General features: G+C 45.0%; 1 protein-coding gene across 2 annotated transcripts in view; it reads right to left on the bottom strand.

Annotated features, from left to right (window-relative positions):
- TBCE (tubulin folding cofactor E) overlaps positions 1 to 22743 on the bottom strand; it is a 174539-nt gene that overhangs the window by 45183 nt on the left and 106613 nt on the right. For both annotated transcript variants that reach the window (XM_073671478.1, XM_073671479.1), the window contains exons 12-13: positions 22317 to 22469; positions 6401 to 6554 (exon numbers count right to left, since the gene is read on the bottom strand). In XM_073671478.1, coding sequence (XP_073527579.1) covers positions 6401 to 6554; positions 22317 to 22469 — 307 coding nt within the window. The remainder of the gene's footprint in view (positions 1 to 6400; positions 6555 to 22316; positions 22470 to 22743) is intronic.

The following is a 22743-nucleotide window of genomic DNA, read 5'->3' as shown; positions in this document are numbered from 1 at the left end:
CAGAAACTTCCTCCAGGTTCTCGCATATATACGTGCTGTGATTGCTTTTCTGCTATGTAAAAAGAGTGTCTATGAGGTTGGAAGAAAAAACTCTTCTTCTTAACAATGCCCTCTCAAGTTCCACAACGTCAGGTGTAGACCGGGTGCTTGAAAAGGGATTATTGGCCCTTGTGAGAGGAGATCTGGAATCTCTGGTAAAATTCACGGGTCTGAAACGGACATCTCCCTCAGGCAAGAGAACCAAGGCCTCTTGGGCCAGAAGGGGGCTCCCAGCACGATCTGCGCTTGGTCTGGCCTGATCTTTATGACTACCGAAAATAGAGACACAGGAGGAAAGGCATAAGCAAGGCTGAATTTCCAGGGGATCAAGAGAGTGTCCACTGGTTAGGGATTTTCCCTCGGGTCCAGGGAACAGAAAACTTTCACCCTCCTGTTCTGCATGGTGGCGAACAGATCCATCACTGGAAGAACCCATTTCTGAACTGACAAAAGACCTCTTGATTTAACACCCATTGTCTTTCTATTAGTGTATTTAGGCTCAAGAAGTCTGCCTCGGTATTTTCCTTTCCCTTTATGTTTAAGGCAGTAAGGGAGAGGAGATAACTTTCTGCTTTTTGCAACAAACGATCTGAAACCTTGATCAGAGTTTTTGACCTGGTTCCCCCTTGTTGGTTTATATATGCAACAGATGCACGGTTGTCCGAGAGAACCTTGACGTCCTGGCCCTGTAAGGTTACAGGGAACCCACTTACCACTCGTTCCTCTGCCAATAATTCCTTAACATTAGAGGACAACATCTCATCCCTTGTCCAAACTCCTTGGATTACTTCTCCACCTACACTGTATTCCAAATTATTATGCAAATAATATTTTCTCAGATTTTCCCAAATTACCTATATGAATTGCAGTCATTGTAATTTTCCAGTCAAATAACTATTAGAGTACAATTGAAAGGTTTTTGTACAAACTGCCTATGATAACAGTATATTTAAAAAAAAATAAAACACTCAAACTGCACTCAAAATGCATGTTCCTAATTATTATGCACAGCAGAGTTTTCAACCTTTTCATTTTAATAAAAAAAATGGTCATTTTTGAAATTATAAGCATTAGCAGGTTATTACAAACTGAAATCAAACAGTTTTCAACTCAAAACTTTATTCTAGGTGATGTTACTTTTGCACATAGGACCCCTTGTTCGAAAGAAGCTTCTGAACTCTCTCATCCATTGAATTTGTCAGGTTTTGGATGGTTTCTGCTTTAATTGTTTTGCATGAGGACAGAATACCCTCCCAGAGCTGTTGCTTAGATGTGAGCTGCCTCCCGCCATCATAGACACTCCTTTTGATGATGCTCCAGAGATTCTCAATGGGGTTGAGGTCAGGGGAGCATGGGGGTCACACCATAAGTTTGTCCCCTTTTATGCCCATAGCAGCCAGAGATGCAGATGTGTTATGTGCAGCATGAGACGGGGCATTATCATGCATGAAAATGATCTTGCTGCGGAATGCACGGTTCTTCTTCTTGAACCATGGAAGGAAGTGCTGTTTGAGAAACTCAACATACATTATGGAGTTCATCTTTTCCCCTTCAGGGATCCTAAAAGGGCCGACAATCTCTCTCCCCATGATTCCAGCCCAAAACATTACTTCATCTCCTCCTTGTTAGCACCGTAGCCGTGTTTGCATGGGGTGTCCATCAACCAGCCATCCTCCACTCCATCCATCTGGACCATCGAGATCATTTCATGCATGATAATGCCCCGTCTCATGCTGCACATAACACATCTGCATCTCTGGCTGCTATGGGCATAAAAGGGGACAAACTTATGGTGTGGCACCCATGCTCCCCTGACCTCAACCCCATTCAGAACCTCTGGAGCATCATCAAAAGGAGTGTCTATGATGGCGGGAGGCAGTTCACATCTAAGCAACAGCTTTGGGAGGGTATTCTGTCCTCATGCAAAACAATTGAAGCAGAAACCATCCAAAACCTGACAAATTCAATGGACGAGAGAGTTCAGAAGCTCCTTTCGAACAAGGGGTCCTATGTGCAAATGTAACATCACCTAGAATAAAGTTTTGAGTTGAAAACTGTTTGATTTCAGTTTGTAATAACCTGCTAATGCTTATAATTTCAAAAATGACCATTTTTTTATTAAAATGAAAAGGTTGAAAACTCTGCTGTGCATAATAATTTGGAACATGCATTTTGAGTGCAGTTTGAGTTTTTTATTTTTTTAAAAATATACTGTTATCATAGGCAGTTTGTACAAAAACCTTTCAATTGTACTCTAATAGTTATTTGACTGGAAAATTACAATGACTGCAATTCATATAGGTAATTTGGGAAAATCTGAGAAAATATTATTTGCATAATAATTTGGAACACAGTGTAGATGTGCCCCCCACCCCTTGGGGCTCGCATCTGTGGTTATTACACATGTCGGTTTTACTACCCAGGAGACCCCCATGGACAGGTTCTGACCTTCTCGCCACCACCAAAGGGATTGTGTTGATAATTTCATTTTACCCTCTAGATGCCCCTTGAGGACTGATTCGTTATACAGTACATCCCACTGCAGAGTCCTAGAATGGAACTGTGCCCATAAAACTTCCGGTAAGCATGATGTTAAAGTACTCAATAAGGACATCGCCTTTCTGAGAGACAAGAGGGGGCTCCTATAGCTTCCTTCCCCTGGTGTTGAATCTTTGGTGTTGAATCGCTCAGGAGACGAGATTCTTATATTTCTGAATCAAGTATGACTCCGAGAAACTGCTGGGTTTTTTATGGCCACTAGTCTGGATTTCTGTCGTTTTAATTACCATCCTAGGTTTTTCAAGGTGCACATTACTTCTTCCAAGTGTTACATTGGTGGAAGAAGTTCCCCATTATTAGGAAATCATCCAGATAAGAATATATCTCTTTTTTGGAAATGGGCCATAGCTTCAGCCACTACCTTAATGAACACTCTAGGTGCTATAGCTAGTCCAAAAGGAAGGGACATGTATTGAAAGTGCCTAATCATACCCTCTAAATTTACAGCCACCCTGAGATATTTTTGATAGTCCGCATGTATGGGTATGTGGTTGTATGCATCTTTAAGATCCAAGACTGCCATGTATCAAATCAGGAAAGAGTGACATTATTGCTACGTTTATAGAATTCATCTTAAACATGTGCACCTTTAGATATCCATTTAAGGACTTCAGATCCGATTTAGGTACCAAAAAGGAGGGGTAGGGGAATAAAACCCCTTTCCTTTTTCTGGATCTGGGACTTCTAGTAGGACGGCTTTCTGGATCATTTTCCGGACTTCCAACTGCAAGGCTAACTGCTGTGTGTCAGGGAGGAATGAGAGGGAGGAGTCACCATAAATCTCTCCCGAGGGAGTGACCGAAATTCCAACCTCAGACCTGATCTAGCCAGGCCGAGGAGCCAGCTACTAGCCGAAATACATTCCCAGGCGGGGAAAAAGGAGGAAAGTCTTCCCCCTAGCTAGGCTAAGCGTCATTGTCCCAACTTTCGGGCCCCCTGAAAAGAGGATCTGAACAACAGTCCTCTACCTTTTGTTCTGCGGTCTTCGTACTTGTCCTGATCCTTAGCTGGCCTTCTGCGGACAAACTTCCTCTTCCGGAATGACCGCCTATATGTAGGCATGGACACCAAACAGAACCCTTTCTTAGAGTCCCCCGCCTTCTCGATTATTTCATCCATAGCTGGACCAAAGAGATACTCTCCTTCACAAGGGATGGAACATTGTCTTGCCCTCGCTTGGATGTCTCCCGCCAACACTTCAGCCATAAGGCTAGACGAGCAGCATTAGACAGGGCAGCCGACCTTGCCGCCAGTCTCACCAAGTCTGCTGATGCATGAGCCAGGAAGGTTGCTGTGCCCTGCATAAGAAGAATGGTGGACAGGATTTCCTTCCTTGCCACCTTCCATTTGTTGTAACCAGATCATTAGGGATCAAGATATGCATGTTGCTGCGACCGCTGGTTTTAAGGCTCCCACCGAAGTTTCCCAGCTTCGTTTGAGGAAGGCATCTGAATTCCTATCAAGCGGGTCTCTCAAAGTCCCCATGTCATCAAAGGGCAGAGAGAATCTTCTGGAGGCCTTAGTTATGGCTGTGTCCAGCTTAGGGGCTTTGTCCCAAGAAGAAGATGATTCTTCGAAGGGATTTCTTTTAAATGAAGGTGGAAGGCAGCCCTTTCTCTCCGGCCTCTTACACTCCTTCTGTACTAACCCCTGGATTTTATAATTCAAGGGAAAGCACCTTTTCTTCTTTTGGTTCAGCCCCCTAAACATTAAATCTTGGACAGATTTCTGCGCCCTCGCATCCACAATGCCCATTGTGGAATGGGCCGCGATGACCAATGAATCTACTTCATTCAGAGGAAACCAGTGCCGACCAGAGTCACTACCCGAGGATGATGCGAACATGAACGGATCCCTCTGAGCCAACCTCACCATCAGAGATACCGGGGAGCTGTCTGTTAAATGAGAGTCCTCCATGTTCCATCCCCCCTCAGGTTTCTTTTTCTTTGAGATTGCTTTGCTAATTACAGTTTTAATAAGGGACTTTAACCCTGAAGAGAAGTTAGGAGTCTCTTCTGCTACCGTCTGGTCAATGCATGACTGACAGAGCCTTTTTGGGTAAAAATCTGGCAATAGGGTTTTACACAATGCACATTTCTTGTGTTTAGATTTAGAAATGCACCTCTTTCCCTGAAAAGCTAGGAAGAATGAAGGGGACTCTATTACCAAGTGAACATTCACAAAGATCACTTACCCCGAACTCAATCGATCAGTACCGGCATAGATGAAGGACCTTTCTCAGCCAGGAGATCCTCCCTAGAGGCTGCCGAATCGTCCCGTCTACTGGACCTGCATTGGCTGGACCTAATCCCAGATCCGCGCTTCGCCACAGTATGGCCGCTTCCACCGCTATCGGGAGGGTGACGTCGCACCAAACTCTCCAGGGGCTCCCCAAGCAACAGCTGATGTTCAAGCTGTTGCTGCTGCTCTAATTGCTGCTGCTGATTCTCCATCATGTCATACAGATGGGCTGGGGAAGCACTTGCTCAGTGGAACCAGTTCATTATATACTGGTAACCGAGCTCGGCACCTAAGACTTCCGGGTCACAAGACCCCAGTGCGGCATCCGGCATTACAGTCAGGGTCCCTCCCCCTTTCCGGCGGGGGACGCCTACCCTAGACACACCATTGGTGTGATGCGATCCTTGTGCGACCGCCCCCTGGGTGCGTCACCTGTGGCCTCTGAAGCCCATAGCCACGCCCCCGCCAGAGTTCCACGAGACGTCTGGCGCTTCCGAATAGCGAAGAGAACCAGGATTCGGCCAGTAACCCCCCAGCTATCCGAGCCGCGCTGGAGTCGCTCATCCCCAGGCAGGGGACGCAGCTCAATAGCAACTGCTCACGGAGCAGGCTCCCTTGAGCCCACCGTGGCGCTACCAGGATCCCTACACCGACTGAGGTGGAAAAGGCATCCCCCCCTATCTCAGTCGGCCAGGCCTGTGAAGGAATCTTATCTTCATTGCAGGTAAGCCAACACCAGGTTCCCCTCATCAAGGACAGGATACCAAACTGAGGCGGTAGAGAGGTGACGCACTTTTAGTCTGTAGGTTTCCTGTCCTTGGTGGGCGGATCCCATCTCTCGTGGTGCTGTCATGGATGAGCGAGAAAATAAGAGGTATATATAGCTACCTGAGAATCTGCATCCAGGGCTTATTTTAAATGAAATGGGGCGTTACCAGTGTGAGACATGTAAAGACTGGCAGTCTGCTACCCCAAACTACATCTCACACTGGCAATGCCCCCTTTCATTTAAAATATGTTCTGGAGGTAGATTTTTAGGGAGATCAGTGTGCGGTACATAGATTTTAACAAGTCATCTATATATTCGGAATAACATCGATTTCACTGGCGTAAGGCATCAGATCGCAGATATTAAGGCATCATTTTATTCAGCTTCCTATGATTCGAATGCCCATATTGACGTCTTACGAGGGTTGATCCTGCTGTCCGATTCCCTTCAATCAATATTAGTTCTAGCTCTATATAATAAAAAAATGTGTGTCTCCTATAAAAAAAACAAACATTTTTAGTGTAGACTAAAAAAAAAATAAAAAAAAAACACGTTTGAAAGAAGTATGCTAAAAGGTAAAATGTTACTCTGGGCATAAAAGACGAAAACAACACCGTTTAGTGACAGAAGAATGTGCAATTATATGGGACCTTAGGTTCTAAGGAACTAAGTTGTTATTAAGCAGAACAGTCAACTGCTAAACTGCTATGGCTATTTTATGCACATGCATTTCCTTTCTAATATTTCAAGATAATTAGAAAATTCTGAAAAGGATGCAAGAGCATTTCTTACTCTCTATAAGTTCACTGTATCGAGGGTGTTCTGTCAGAAACTCCATGGATGGATTATTATGAATAGGGTTCTGATTTCCACCAGATTTTAGCCATTCATTCCCAAACATTTTTCTGTAGTCGAGTTCAGCTCCTTTTCTTTCCTGTAGAAGAATCTGTGAAGACAGCACAGGAGTAATAGCCAGAAAATTACATAACTCTACTCTAAGACATTAGAATTTGCATTGATTATTTTGCTCCTTATGTATCACACAGACATTTATTCTCAGCATAACACATTATAAGTAGTTCTCTTGGCTACAGTTAGGTCCAGAAATATTAGGCCAGTGATAAGTTTTGGTATTTTAGCTGTTTACCAAAATATATTCAAGATATAGTTCCATGTATTTTCATGTCTTTGAAAATTGTACATTCACACTGAAGGCATCAAATCTATGAATTAACACATGTGGAATTATATACTTAACAAAAAAGTGTGAAACAACTGAAAATATGTCTTATATTCTAGGTTCTTCAAAGTAGCCACCTTTTGCTTTGATGACTGCTTTGCACACTCTTGGCATTCTCTTGATGAGCTTCAGGAGGTAGTCACCAGAAATGGTTTTCACTTCACAGGTGTGCCCTGTCAGGTTTAATAAGTGGGATTTCTTGCCTTATAAATGGGGTTGGGACCATCAGTTGTGTTGTGCAGAAGTCAGGTGGATACACAGCTGATAGTCCTACTGAATAGACTGTTAGAATTTGTATTATGGCAAGAAAAAAGCAGCTAAGTAAAGAAAAACGAGTGGCCATCATTACTTTAAGAAATGAAGGTCAGTCAATCCGAAAAATTGGGCAAACTTTGAAAGTGTCCCCAAGTGCAGTTGCAAAAACCATCAAGCGCTACAAAGAAACTGGCTCACATGAGGACCGCCCAAGGAAAGGAAGACCAAGAGTCACCTCTGCTTCTGAGGATAAGTTTATCCGAGTCACCAGCCTCAGAAATCACAGGTTAACAGCAGCTCAGATTAGAGACCAGGTCAATGCCACACAGAGTTCTAGCAGCAGACACATCTCTACAACAACTGTTAAGAGGAGACTAATTGCAGCAGGCCTTCATGGTAAAATAGCTGCTAGGAAACCACTGCTAAAAGGACAGGCAACAAGCAGAAGAGACTTTTTGGGCTAAAGAACACAAGGAATGGACATTAGACCAGTGGAAATCTGTGCTTTGGTCTGATGAGTCCAAATTTAAGATCTTTGGTTCCAACCACCGTGTCTTTGTGCGACGCAGAAAAGGTGAATGGATGGACTCTACATGCCTAGTTCCCACCGTGAAGCATGGAGGAGGAGGTGTGATGGTGTGGAGGTGCTTTGCTGGTGACACTGTTGGGGATTTATTCAAAACTGAAGGCATACTGAACCAGCATGGCTACCACAGCATCTTGCAGTGGCATGCTATTCCATCCAGTTTGCGTTTAGTTGGACCATCATTTATTTTTCAACAGGACAATGACCCCAAACACACCACAAGGCTGTGTAAGGGCTATTTGACCAAGAAGGAGAGTGATGGGGTGCTACGCTAGATGACCTGTTCTCCACAGTCACCAGACCTGAACCCAATCGAGATGGTTTGGGGTGAGCGGGACCGTAGAGTGAAGGAAAAAGGGCCAACAAGTGCTAAGCATCTCTGGGAACTCCTTCAAGATTGTTGTAAGACCATTTCCGGTGACTACCTCTTGAAGCTCATCAAGAGAATGCCAAGAGTGTGCAAAGCAGTCATCAAAGCAAAAAGGTGGCTACTTTGAAGAACCTAGAATATAAGACATATTTTCAGTTGTTTCACCCTTTTTTGTTAAGTATATAATTCCACATGTGTTAATTCATAGTTTTGATGCCTTCAGTGTGAATGTACAATTTTCATAGTCAAGAAAATACAGAAAAATCTTTAAATAAGAAGGTGTGTCCAAACTTTTGGTCTGTACTGTAATTAATATGGGCTTAAAGTGGAGACTCAACTTTAATTTTGAGGTATTCACATCCTAAATTAAAACACAATCAATATGTAGCTGCCTCTTTTTTAAACGGACCAAAAGTAATTGTACAGTTAACTCAAAAACTCTCTAATGGGCTGCATTCCTTCGTTAATCTATCATCAATTAAGCAAGTTATAAGGCCCGGAGCTAATTCCAGATGCCACATTTACATTTGGAAGCTGTTGCTGTGAATCCACAACATGTGGTCAAATGAACTCTCAATGGAAGAGAAACAGACAACCATTAGTCTGAAAAAAAAAAAAAAAAAGAAATCCATCAGAGAGATAACAAAAATTTTAGGAGTGGCCAAATCTACAGTTTGGTATATTCTGCAAAAAAATAAAAAAATTAAAAAGAGCACACTGATTAGTTTGGGAGCTCAAAAAGATATGGATGTACACGGAAGACAAGAGTGGTGGATGACTGCAGAATCCTTTCCATGGTGAAAAAAGACCCCTTCACAATATCCACCCAAGTGAATAAAACGCTCAAGGAAGTACCGTATTTTTCAGACTATAAGACGCACTTTTTTCCTCCAAAATTTTGGAGGAAAATGGGGGGTGCGCCTTATAGTCTGAATGTTGGGGGGTGGGGGAGGGGTGTATATTTATGTGTGGTGTGGGGGAGCGGTATCGGTGGAGAAGCTGGGCACAGGAGGCAGCAGCTGCCTACTGCAGCTTACACTGTCCCCGCTGCTAAAGAAAATGAATATTCACTGCTCCCCACGCCCATTGGGCGTGGGGAGCACGGAATATTCATGCTCCTTAATAGCGGTATACAGTGTAGCCGCGCTGCGGCTGGCTATCTCCTGTGCCCGCTGTTAAAGGGAATGAATATTCAACCTCTCTCCACCCCCATGGGTGTGGGGAGGGGGAGAATATTCATGCCCTTTAATGAGCGGGCACAGGAGATAGCCGGCAGCAGCAGCCGCAGCGCGGCTACTCTGTGTGCCGGCTATGAAGGAGAGTGAAGTCACTGCTCCCCGCACACACAGACCCGGCGTGGGGAGCAGTGACTTCCGGCAGCTGATCTTTCCTTGTGAGCCGCGCATGGCAGTGACATCATGCGCGGCTCACATGGAGAGATCAGTGCAGGCAGACAGGACGCAGTGCTGGAGGAGAGAAGAAAGGTGAGTAGGAATGTTTATTTTTTTTTAATGTGCAGCATGATGGGGATTAGGGGGACCATGCATACTAGGACAGGGTTTAGGGGTGCCATGCATACCAGGACAGGGATTAGGGGTGCCATGCATACCAGGACAGGGATTAGGGGTGCCATGCATACCAGGACAGGGATTAGGGGTGCCATGCATACCAGGACAGGGATTAGGGGTGCCAAGCATACCAGGACAGTGATGAGGGGTGCCATGCATACCAGGACAGTGATGAGGGGTGCCATGCATACCAGGACAGGGATGAGGGGTGCCATGCATACCAGGATGGAGGGATGCCAGGCATACCAGGATGGGGATGGGGACCATGTATAAAAGGAAGGGGGGGCATATATACCAGGATGGGGGATATTGTCATAATTGGGGGACATTACCCCTATACCAGTGTCAGCAGAAGACCCCCTTCCCCTTAAAAGTGCATCATGACAACATTTTTTGCTTAAGTTTTTATTTTTTTATTTTCCTCCTCTAAAACCTAGGTGGTTCTTATAGTCCGAAAAATACTATGTTTCAGGTGTTTGCTGCGACAGCAAATACATAGGACTCACTACAGGTGCAAATCATTAATCTGCCTTAAAAAAAAGAAAGGCCAGATTAGACTTTGCAAAAAAAAAACAAAAAAACACACATCTAAAAGAAGCCAGCCCACTTTTGGTATACAGGAGCAAGTATTTGTGAAGAGTAAAGGAAATGATACATGGTGTTCTAAATATTTTAAAAATATAATCCTGAAAATTGTGACGTGCATTTGTACTCGGTTCCCTGAGTCAATACTCATGATCACATTTTGCTGAAATTACAGCTGCTAATCTTTTGGGGTATGTCTACCAGCTTTGCACATCTAGCGTCTTAAATTTGCCCATTCTTCTTTGCAAACTAGCTCTAGCTCAGTGAGATTGGATGTGGAGTGTCTTAACAGCAATTTTCAAGTCTTGCCACAGAAAATAATAAAATACATTTAAGTTTGTGGGTGCAATGTGAAAAAATGTGGAAAAGTTCACTTGGTATGAATAATTTTTCAAGGCACTGTATGCCTCAATAAACCTGTCAAACTACCAAGCTCCGGGTTGGTTACAGAAGACGGATTTTGGTAAGAACTTACCTGTAAAATCCTTTTCAGCGAAGGAAGGAAGGGAGACACAGATTCTCTACTTCGTGGGTAGGCGGAGCCCCATAGGATAGTCACCTCAGATTGGAAAATGACGACCGGCCCCTCCAGTATATAGGCTCCTCCTACTCCCATGTTCATCAGTCCGTACACAAGCTAAGGAAGAGCAGACCAACCAGCAGAACAACATATCCCCTTCTGAAATTTCAGAAATGAGAGAAAACAGGTTATGTAATAGAAACACACAGTCTTAGGCATACCCCATTGGACCTGACAACTGTGTAGAGCTGGCGAAACTGGAAGGAGAGCCGTAGAGCGCTAGACCCAGTCCAGAAGATCGACATCAGGAAGGAGACGCGCTGCATGTAGAAACACAACAACACACTTCTGCCCTGGGAGGGTGCTGTGTCTCCCTTCCTTCCTTCGCTGAAAAGGATTTTACAGGTAAGTTCTTACCAAAATCCGTCTTTCAGCAGCAGAAGGGAAGGAAGGGAGACACAGATTCTCTACTTCGTGGGACGTCCTAAAGCAGTACCTACTTAAGGGTGGGAAATAGAGGCAGAAGCTTCCATACCCCAAAACTTAGGCAAGAGCGCAAACCGCGCTAAATAATGGAAAACTAAATAAAGGGATAACTTAAATTACCACCGCCTGCAGGACCCTGCGTCCCAGGGCCGCATCGGCTGAAGCACTTACGTCCACCTTATAAAACTTAGTAAAGGTGTGAACGGAGCGCCAGGTGGCCGCCCGGCAGAGCTGCGCTGCCGAGGCCCCCTGACGAAAAGCCCACGATGAGCCAATGGCTCTCATGGAATGAGCTTTAACTTTAACCGGACAAGGCTCGCCCTTGAGCCGGTACGCTTCCAGGATAGCTGAACGGATCCACCGAGCTATCGTGTCTTTGGAAGCACGTTGACCATGCCGACGACCTGCCGGAATTACAAAAAGAGTCCGACTTCCGAAAACCTTGAGTGATCGTAAGATAGAACTTCAATGCCCGCACTAAGTCCAACGAGTGCAAGGCCCGCTCCCTTGGATTCTTAGGTCCTGGACAAAGCGAAGGCAACACAATGTCCTGATTAATGTGGAATTGTGACACTACCTTAGGCAAAAAATCTTCACGAGTACGAAGCACCACGCGATCCGAAAAAAATTCCAGAAAAGGAGGTAAGCAAGAAAGTGCTGCCAATTCCGATACCCTTCTCAAAGAGGTGACTGCCACCAAGAAGGCCACCTTCCAATAAAGTAGTAAAAGTTTAGCAGAATCCATAGGCTCAAAAGGCCTATGCTGAAGAGCTTCCAGGACTAGATTAAGCCGCCATGGAGCCACAACTGCCCTCCGTGGCGGAAACTGACGTGCGACTCCGCGAAAAAAAGAACGAACATCCCTGCGAGAGGCAATAGCCTTCCTAAAAAGTGCGGAAAGAGCAGAAGCCTGTCCCCGCACCGTACTTACTGCCAAACCCCTGGCCAGACTAGATTGCAGAAAGGCCAAGAAGTTGGGGATGGAAAAAACCCTCGGGTTTCTTGAGGATCCAGAACACCATGAATAGAAAGACTCCCAAGTTCTGTGATAAATCCTGGACGTAGCTGGACTCCGGGCCGCCCGCAAGGTAGCAATGACCTCGGGCGAAAAACCGCGACGGGTCAAGATCTCGGTCTCAAGAGCCACGCCGTCAAACGAAGGGACCTCAGGTCCGGATGACGAATGGGCCCCTGAGTGAGCAAGTCCGGGCGAAGGGGCAGCGGAAACGGAGGTGCCGCCTGAAGAGACACCAGCGTCGAATACCATGTCCTCCGCGGCCAGTCTGGTGCTATCAGAATTATTGATACCCCTTCGAGTTTGATCCGTCGGATCACCAGAGGCAGTAAGGATATCGGCGGAAACGCATAGATCAGCTTGAACTGACCCCACGGGGCCACTAAAGCATCCACCGCCTCCGGGTCCCTGTACCTGGAAATGAACGTCGGAACCCTGGCGTTCAGCCTGGATGCCATCAAGTCCACCTGAGGAGTCCCCCAACGGGAACACAGCAGAGAAAACACTTCTGGATGGAGACTCCATTCCCCAGGGTCCACTTGCTCGCGACTGAGGAAGTCCGCCGAGATATTCAACACCCCTGGAATGTGAATTGCAGAAATTGCTGGAACTTTGGACTCGGCCCAGACCAGGATTCGAGAGACCTCCGACATGAGACTGGAACTCCTCGTCCCACCTTGGTGGATGATGTACGCGACAGCCGTAGCGTTGTCCGACTGGATCCAGACCGGTAGACCGCTTAATAAGACCGTCCAATGTTGGAGGCAGAGAAATATTGCTCTCAACTCCAAAATGTTGATCGGGAGAGACGACTCCTTTGGCGACCAGACCCCCTGAATCCAGAGGTCGTTCCAAACTCCCCCCCAGCCTGTCCAGCTGGCATCGGTTGTCACCACCGACCATCTCGGGGGAAGGAAGGATTTCCCCACGGATAGAGTCTCCGGACGTAACCACCATCCAAGAGACTCTCGCACCCTGCGGGAGATAATGACCGAGCGATCCAGAGAAGTTAGCGATCGATCCCAATGGGTCAGAATAAGGTTTTGGAGATCCCGGGAATGAAATTGTGCAAACGGTACTGCTTCCATAGTTGCCACCATTTGACCCAGAAGGCGCATGCATTCCAGAAGGGACATTGACAGCGCCGACCTCATAGCCTGGACCAGAAGACGAAGGTTCGTCTGTTTGACAGGAGGCAGGGACACAACTGCCTGAACTGTATCGAACTGCATCCCCAGGAAAAGAATGGACTGTGCTGGTTCCAATGACGATTTCTTCCAATTGATCAGCCACCCGAAGTCCATCAGGTACTGAAGGGAGAGATCGCGAGCCGTTATTGCCTCCTCTGCTGTGGGTGACACTATGAACAGGTCGTCCAGGTAGGGGAGGATCGTAACCCCCTGTCTTCGAAGAAGCGCCATGAGAGGAGCCAGAATTTTTGTAAAAACCCTGGGAGCTGAGGCCAACCCGAAGGGTAGGGCCACAAACTGGTAATGGGCTTGACCTATAGCGAAACGCTGGTGAGCCCTACCGATAGGGATATGCAAATAGGCGTCGCGGATGTCTATCGACACCAAGAAATCGTACTGCGACAGGGTCGCCATCACCGATCGGAGAGACTCCATGCGGAACTTCCGTGTCTGGACGTAAATATTCAAATCCCTGAGATCCAGCACCGGACGAAACTTGTCCTCCTTTTTGGGGACCACAAAAAGGTTGGAATAAAAACCCTTTCCCTGGTCTTCCGGAGGAACCTGAACCACCACACCCTGCTGTAGGAGAGAGTCGACCTCCTGAAACAGTGCGGCAGCCAGTCTTGGCACGGACGAAATGCCCGTCAGACGAAACCTGTCTGGAGGTAGAGAATGAAACTCTATGAAATAGCCTGCCGACATAACCCGTGTCACCCAGGCATCTGCTATGTGGGATGCCCAGATCGACCCGAATTGTAGCAGAAGACCTCCCACCCGAGAGCCCTCGGGGGGATCCCTGGCGTCAGTCAGCCTTAGCGGACTTTTTATCAACCTCCCGTCTGTCCTGACCAGGGAGTACGAGATTTCTGGGCGGATCTGCCGGAGGATGAGGGACGACCCAATCTCCAAGAAGGCTGACTGAATCGTCCCCTGGCCCGAAAGGACCGAAGACCTCTGCCGGGCCCTGTCCTGCTGGCTGTGGATGCCACTGCCTTTTTCCCAGGCAGAGTAACATCCTTAGCTTTAGCTTTGGCAATTAGTTCCGAAAGATCTGAACCAAAGAGCTGACCGCCCTTATATGCCAGACTAAGCAATCCCTGTTTAGATACCGCATCTCCGGTCCACTGTTTAAGCCACAGAGCTCTTCTAATCGTGACTGCCGAAGCCTGAGCCCTGGATAGAATTGAAGCAGTGTCCAGTACTGCATCTCTGCCATAACACATAGCTTCTTCCATTCGCTGAAAAAGCTTTTCCACTTCTGAACGCGAAGTCCCATCCTGCCACGCCGCTGATCCAACCACCGCAGAGAAGCCTCACCGGCCCACATGGCCCCCAAGGCCGCTTGGAAACCATGACCTGCGGCTTCATAGATGGATTTCGCCGCTGACTCCGATCTTCTGTCCAAAGGATCCTGAAGATTGGCTCTCCCTTTAACAGGAAGCAGGGAAGACTTGGTCAGCTGAGACAGAGATATATCCACCTCAGGAGAGGGAACCCAATTAATAACCATCTCCTTGGCACAGGGATATAGGGCATCAAAAAAACGCGTTCCTCGGAAGCGTTTATCCGGACACTGACGCTCCTTCTCCACCGCTTCGTTAAGTTCCTCATGCGCAGGTAATGTAGAACGAACACGGCGCGTCTTCTGATACAGACGGGCCGACCTAGACGGTCTTGTCGGCTCTTCAGACAGCTCTAATACTTCCCGCATGTCCTTAATAAGCCCATCTACACGACCTGAAAGAGAAACAGAGCGATCCTGTTGATCCTCCTCTTCGGACTCAGAAATTTCATCAACCGAATCTGTTGGTGAATCCGAAGCCTCTGATGCGCTCTGCGAGGGAGACAACGCCACCATAGTCTTGTGGCGCTTTTTACCTCATGGCATTGGGTGTGATCTAGCTGACACCCACTGTCCCAGGAGACTAGAGAGACTATCAATGGAGCGAGTGAGCGCCTCCACTTTAACATCACTGAGCGTTGAACTTGATGTAGTAGAAGGCCTGAGTGTATCAGAGGCGTGCGACTGAACCTGAAACGGATCAGGAGACCGATCCGCACTCCCAGGCCCCTGATCCGACATGCCACCCACACCAGATGCCAGGATGTACAACAAGGATGGCAAAAAAAGTGTAAAAGCTGCACAGCCTGTTTTCAAAACTCACTCTTTTTTTTTTTTTTTTTTTATATATATGCGTCAGGCTCTGAGGGGTTAAAGCTCACCCTTAGAAAAGAGCTACCCCAGAAAGCCGAGCAAAAATCAATAGGGGGAAACTCCCTTAAACACCATGTGTTTCCCCTAAAGTTCCACTTTTTCAGAAGGGGTTAACATCACAGCAACTATAATACTACGCTGCCTAAAAGGTCAGTGAAGTAAATAGCTTTAGGAGAGAAAGCGGCAGTGCTCACGAGGACTCCTAATAGGTAGCCGAAGTGACAGCACTGACAAAGAACCCCTGCCAGAGGCAGAGGGGGTACTGCGGCGACCGCTCCCCCTGAGTGTGTCGCTTCACTTTTTTTTTTTTTTATATATATATGCGTCAGGCTCTGAAGGGTTAAAGCTCACTCTTAGAAAAGAGCTACCCCAGAAATGCCGAGCAAAAAATCAAAGGGAGAAATTCCCTTAAACACCATGTGTTTCCCCTAAAGCTCCACTTGTTCAGAAGGGGTTAACATCACAGCAACTATAATACTACGCTGCCTAAAAAGGTCAGTGGAGTAAATAGCTTTAGGAGGGAAAGCGGCAGTGCTCACGAGGACTCCTAATAGGTAGCCGAAGTGACAGCACTGACAACGAACCTCTGCCAGAGGCAGAGGGGACTCACCGGTACTGCGGCGACCGCTCCTCCTGAGTGTGTGGACGGACGGACGGGGAGCAGAGAGCAGGAGATGCCGCTGGACGCCGGAGGGAGAAGCAGGGACTGCCAGCGCGTGCTCAACCAAGCACTTCCTGTCTAAGTAATGACGGCAGGAAGCCAGGAGACGCTAAGCCACGCCCCCACTAGGCCGCCCCCGGTAGGCCACGCCCCCCGCCAAAGCCCGCGCTTATTCAAAAAACGAGGGCAGAAAACTTCCTACCTCTATGAAGGCAGGAAGCAAGTCAATAAAAGCAAGGAAACGCGCGCAAATACAGGGAGCTTCCTGCCTCAATGAAGGCAGGAAGCAAAAACGAAAAAGCATGCGCAAATAAAAAATAAAAATTACTGGCCTCCATCTCTGCTCCCCAGTCAAGGAAGCGTCTGAAATAGACAAGAAACACACAGGCAGTACACTTGCCGTAGCCGTCAAAGATACTCTTTAGACCAAAGAGCACTTACCCGGCTGAACGCCACAGGGATCCTCAGGGATGTGTGGCGCCATGGCCCTTTGCTCCCCCCTATGGCGGAGCACGCAGGGACCCTCTCAGATGTGTGGTGTGCGCCTCCGCCAGGGAGCGCCCTGTATCCCCCGGGGCCGGCAGGCATAAGTGGGAACCTCCTCAAGGGGTACACACAGCTGCCAGGGGAGGGTCAGGGGTCTCAGCAGCGCCAAGACCCCTAGACCACAGGGGGTCGAGGACTCGCTGGATATAAAATAACAAACTCTTCTGAGGAGCTGCCGAAGCAGCGACTATCCTCTGAGACCTCAGATAAAAAGACTGATGAACATGGGAGTAGGAGGAGCCTATATACTGGAGGGGCCGGTCGTCATTTTCCAATCTGAGGTGACTATCCTATGGGGCTCCGCCTACCCCACGAAGTAGAGAATCTGTGTCTCCCTTCCTTCCCTTCTGCTGCTGAAATATATTCTGTATATGTATATATCATAGCTATGCTCCAAATCCTAAAATCACAAGGCACTAGTATCTTGAATTCTCAATCTCTCCCTGGGAACTTTTGAATTCAGACACTGACTGAGAAAGGAGACTGCTCTTGAATTAGTGTCGTATTTTGTGTGTCAGGACTATGTCTTTCACAACTTTTGGATCTCTTGGATGAATTTACTGAGAGGTGTTGGTTTTGAGCGGCCACTTCAACATCACAAAGGACGCTGCCACAGATGTTTCAAGGGCTAGAAACATCTATTACTCTTCTTCATGGCAATTCAAAAGAGCTCTACTTGACCAAAAACTGACTAACTTGTGCTGTATATGCTGTACCTTTCAGCTAATGACTACCTTTTATTTCCCCATGCATGTTATGTATTTCAGACTGGAATACATACTTGCTACATGATAGAGACAGACAACATCACCTTCTATGACCATACCTTGGTGAACATCATAATACTGTATTGTTCAGACTACAGGGTGTACCTTTCTATAAGATGCAGCCCTGGTTTAGTTATCAGAAAATAGGAAAAATATACTTCTTATTAAAATGTCCCTAGTAGTATAAAGAAGTGGGAGTGTCAATAGTTTTAATGCACAAGAGTAGAATAGGGAGGTAGTAGTTTTGTTAGCGTTTCATTCCAGCATGTGCATTACAAACATATAGCTTTCAGGCACCAACATTATGTACACTCTCTGCAGTCTGCATATACACAACACTGCTGCACAGTACATGCACACAAAGCTATGCCGCATTCACAAACACACAGCTCTACTACATATTCACACAGCCCTGCTCCAGTGGGGAAGGTGGTCACTTAAATATTTAGTTATTCACCTTAATTTCCTCAACTACTGGAAATTAAGTTGTTTTTTTGTTGTTGTTTTTTTTACTTCAAACCCACCCAATTAAAATACTAGAATTAATTTTAAATCCATAGTCTCTTTTCAGAACTCATTTACATGGGCAGGCGAACTGGCTAGAATCAAGCATTCAGTCTTGCATTGACCCAAAGATCAAGGAGGTAAAGGTCTTCCAGATTAGAAGAAGATCTATTGTTTGTCCTTAGGCTGTGTGCCCATGATGCGTTTTTTAAGCGTTTCCGCAGCGGCAAAAACGCTGCAGAAACGCTTAAAAAAAACATGGTAGAAGGCCTGCCATGTTCCCCAATGATAATCCGCATGTGCTGTGCAGATGCTGCGGAAAATTCCGCTGCGGATTATCATTGCGGAAAAAAACACAGCACTACCAATTATTTTGCGGCTACAACAAGAGATGACGGCTGAGACCTTCCAAGAGATCCTAAATAGCCTTGATAAAGACTTCGAAAAATGGGAGAAAAATATTAGTATGGATAAACATAAAAAATATGAACGGGACATTAATGATTTTCAAAGTGGAACAATTTTCAGATGGCAATTGAGGAAAAATATAAATAAGAAAGATTTGCCCAGGAGTACATCTAGCCAATCTCTGTCTTCATATCCAGATGACCTGAGCTCAGGAACGGAGTCTGAAACAGGACCTAAAACGAGACAGTTTCAAAACAGAAAACCTAATACTAGAACCTATAACAAGAATTATCGTGAAGATTCATTAAAGGTAATAAATGTATCCTCTCATACAATAACAGAAACTCAGATGTCAGTTTTACAGAAAGGTTTAACCTTTTCTCTTCGTCATTCCATTTTTACGGCAATAAAAGATATACACTTATTTGCCCGGTAAATTAATTTTAAAGACATTTCATTTCAAATCGGATATTTATGACATGTTTCCCTCAATGGAAGAACGAGAAGCCTTGGCTATTTTGCAGTCTCTGGCCGATGAAAGTTCCAGTGAAGTAAGTACCTTTCCAACACATCTAGTTGGTCAATCAAAAAAGTTCCCTGCAATTTCCCTCGTAACAGCGGTAGAAATTTTTACCAAAATGGTTTCACGCGACATTGAAAATTTGGCCCTTGAATCTAAACTCCCCGTCTAATCTTAGCCTTAGAGACAGGCAAGCAGTAGATGAAATGATGAAATGGCATGATGTGGTCTTCAAAATGGCAGACAAAGGGGAAAATATTGTGGTTTGGCCTAACTCTATGTATGAAAAACAAGCTAACAAATTGTTGGGTGACCGTAAATGCTACAAAGAGTTGACCTTTAACTCTACCACTAAATTCCATTCTGAACTTTTGGATATTTTGTCGACTGCCTTTGAAGACCGCATCATCACTAAAAAACTGCTTGATTTATACAAGAATTGGAGTCCCACATTGGCTACATTGTACTTGATCCCTAAAATTCACAAAAATACATTGGATCCTTCCGGGAGACCAATAGTCTGCGGGAATGATAGTCTTTGTGAAACCATATGCAAAATAGTGGATTATTATCTTAAACCTTTGGTTTCTGAACTGCCATCTTTTGTTAAAGACACTACCATGGTCTTACTTCGTCTTGATAATATACACCTCAATGAAAACATGTTAATTGTAACAGCAGATGTGGAGGCATTATATACCTCCATAAGGCACAGTGATGGCCTCATGGCAGTCTCTTGGTTTCTTCGGTCCAGCAATATTGATCAATCTTTGGCAAAGTTAATTCTTGTTCTGTTGGAATTTATTTTGAAACACAATGTTTTTACTTTCAATAAAAAAACCTTTTTACAGTTACAGGGGACTGCCATGCGGGCATCCTGTGCCCCTTCTTATGCCAACTTATTCATGGGCTACTGGGAACGTGAGGTATTACAAGAAGGATCAAGAATTGGCATTGGCAAAGTTCATAACTGGCTTCGTTATATCGACGACCTTATGTTTATTTGGGAAGGTTCTAGTCAAGAATTAAAAATGTTCATGGATAGTTTGAATTACAATGAGTACAACATCAAACTCACTTACAAATTTGGCAGGACTGCTGAATTTCTGGACATTTTCATTACTACGAATCCAGATGGACAATTGTCTACCACATTATTCCGTAAACCAACGGCCACAAACTCTTTGCTTCATGCATCATCCTCACATTTACATTCTACTATAAATGGAATTCCAGTAGTACAATTCCTACGCATTAAAAGGATTTGCTCCAATAAAGATCAATTTGAGCAACAATCACGTGATCTGTCGGAACGTTTTAAGGAAAGAGGCTATAGCCATCGTATGATTAAGAAAGGCTATCAACGAGCTAAGATGACCTCCAGAAATTCTCTTTTATACAAAAATCAACCTCGTAAAAATCAGGCAATTGGTGATAATCAGGTACATCTGATCACTAACTACCATACCCAATGGACAAAATTTAAATCCATCGCTCAGACACATTGAGAACTGGATCAGTGGAAAGAACATTCCAAACAGATTTTACCTAGCTCACCATCTATTGTGGCTAAACGATCCCGTAACTTAAGTGATATATTGGTTCATAGTCACTACGAAAGTAAAGCTCACACAGAATCTAAGGATATGGATTTTTTCTTGTGGGCTTTGTAAAGCTTGTGGCAACTTGATTAAACCCAAGAATTTCAAGAACCATGATGGCTCCAAGTCCTTTGAAATTCGTCACCATATCACCTGTACGACCAAAGGCGTTATCTATCTAGCGGAGTGTCCCTGTAATAAAATCTAAGTGGGACTTACAAGCAGAGAGCGCAAGGTAAGAACACGTGAACACTGTTTGTACATTGAGAAGGCTAAAACTAATATCAAGGAATCCCTTCTCAAAAGAATACCGAAACATTTCAAGAGATATCACAAGTGTAATCCCCATTTATTGAAAATTAGAGGTATTGATGTAGTCACAATGGGTATTCGGGGTGGAGATCTTCATAAGAAATTAGCCAAATGTGAAAGTAGATGGATATACCGTCTGGGGTCTTTGGCCCCCCAAGGCTTGAATGAGAGCTTTGGCTTTGGAGTCTTTCTATAGTTTTGTATAATATAAGACTTTGAAACAAGTTTGGTGGGTATATTGAGATTTTTTAGTTCAGATTTTAACTTATTTTTTTAGTTATTTCTAGTTCCTGGCACCGTGACCTGTGAATGTTGGTGGAAACTGAATTGTGAAGTTCCATCGTGACAGCTAAATATGTGTTAAAGAAATTCTATCACAATGAAGAAATACGTCGAACTATGGCTCTTCAAAAGCCCTTAATTATATTAGCGACTATGATGGACTGATTCACAAATAATGATCGTCTTATTAGTTATATTTATTTTTTTGCTTATGGTTTTTTTTTTGCGGTTTACATGGATTTATATAGTGTGACCAAGTTGACAAGCACTTTCCAAGTGATGCTAAAATCGCTTGGAAAGCGCTTGTCAACCCGCATGCAGAAATGCATGTGAAGAACGCTTCACTTCCGCATGTCCCTGGCAGGAAAAACGCATGTACAATCCGCATGCGGTTTTTCTGCCAGGGAGATGCAGAAACGCTCAGGAAAAAATCCTGAGCATTTCTGCATCGTGGGCACATAGCCTTAGACTTTTCCTGGCCTCCAATCTTTCAAAGCTCCTATAGATAAAACTATCCTCAACTAGTTGCTTTGAGGCAACATCTCACCATTTCTTGCTCTGTGAATCCTCTATCCTGGACCCACCTTCTTCCCCAACCTTCACCCACTTATAATCCTGGGAAAACTTTACTTTCTTACTAACCTATACAACCCAGTTTATAGAGCATGCACGCCCAGCAGACACGATTATAGTATCCATATGGCCCACATAAATTTCCAATCCCTACGCATTTTTCTCGCTTTTTTTTTCATTTGTTTTTTTTCTGTTTTTAGCATTTTGTGCTTTTCATTTACAGTTCTCAAAACTAAAAAGTATTACAATGAATAAAGTTTTGACCCTGCTAATTTTTATTTCTTCTGAGATCCATCAATTGTAATGCACATTTCTAAACATTGTCAATTGTTTTACTTGCTTCATACCACTTGTTTTTTTCCATAATGAGGCCTAGGCCTGGCTACTCTTCCATTTTGCTGGTTCTTGTTAAAGTCTTTATGAAATAAAATTACTAGTTCTTAATAGGACCCAACCAAAGATCTGTGACAGGATCTGTTAAAGAAACATAAAAATACCTACCTCAGTCCGATTTAAAAATTTTAGACTTGATATCTTTGCAATTATAAGTTGTCTGACGGTTTCAGGGTTCTTATCAGAGTCCATTACAGGGTTATTCTGACAATTTAAAGACTGCAAACTGCTCAATTTATTCAACTCATTGATAAAAGACCACTGCAAAAGAAATGACAGGACATATAGCAGCACATAATCACAGGAACGTAGGAGAAAGCATTATAATAAATACTAAAGTATATCAAACACTAACTTAGGTCCCTTTCACACGTCTGGATATTTCCGGTACTGGAATAAACAGTACCAGAGATATCTATGTCCGTGTGTATAATACGTGTGGCAACCGTGTGCCACATCGGTATCATACGTACCGGCACCTGGGAATCAGCAGTACAGTTAGTGCTGTTCCCAAGCGCCGGGTGCTGAAGGAATC

Source organism: Phyllobates terribilis, unplaced genomic scaffold (genome assembly GCF_046119375.1).
Source record: "Phyllobates terribilis strain yellow unplaced genomic scaffold, ASM4611937v1 Scaffold_3__8_contigs__length_932513732, whole genome shotgun sequence".
Taxonomy (NCBI): Eukaryota; Metazoa; Chordata; class Amphibia; order Anura; family Dendrobatidae; genus Phyllobates; species Phyllobates terribilis.
This window is presented reverse-complemented; position numbering and strand designations above follow the sequence as displayed.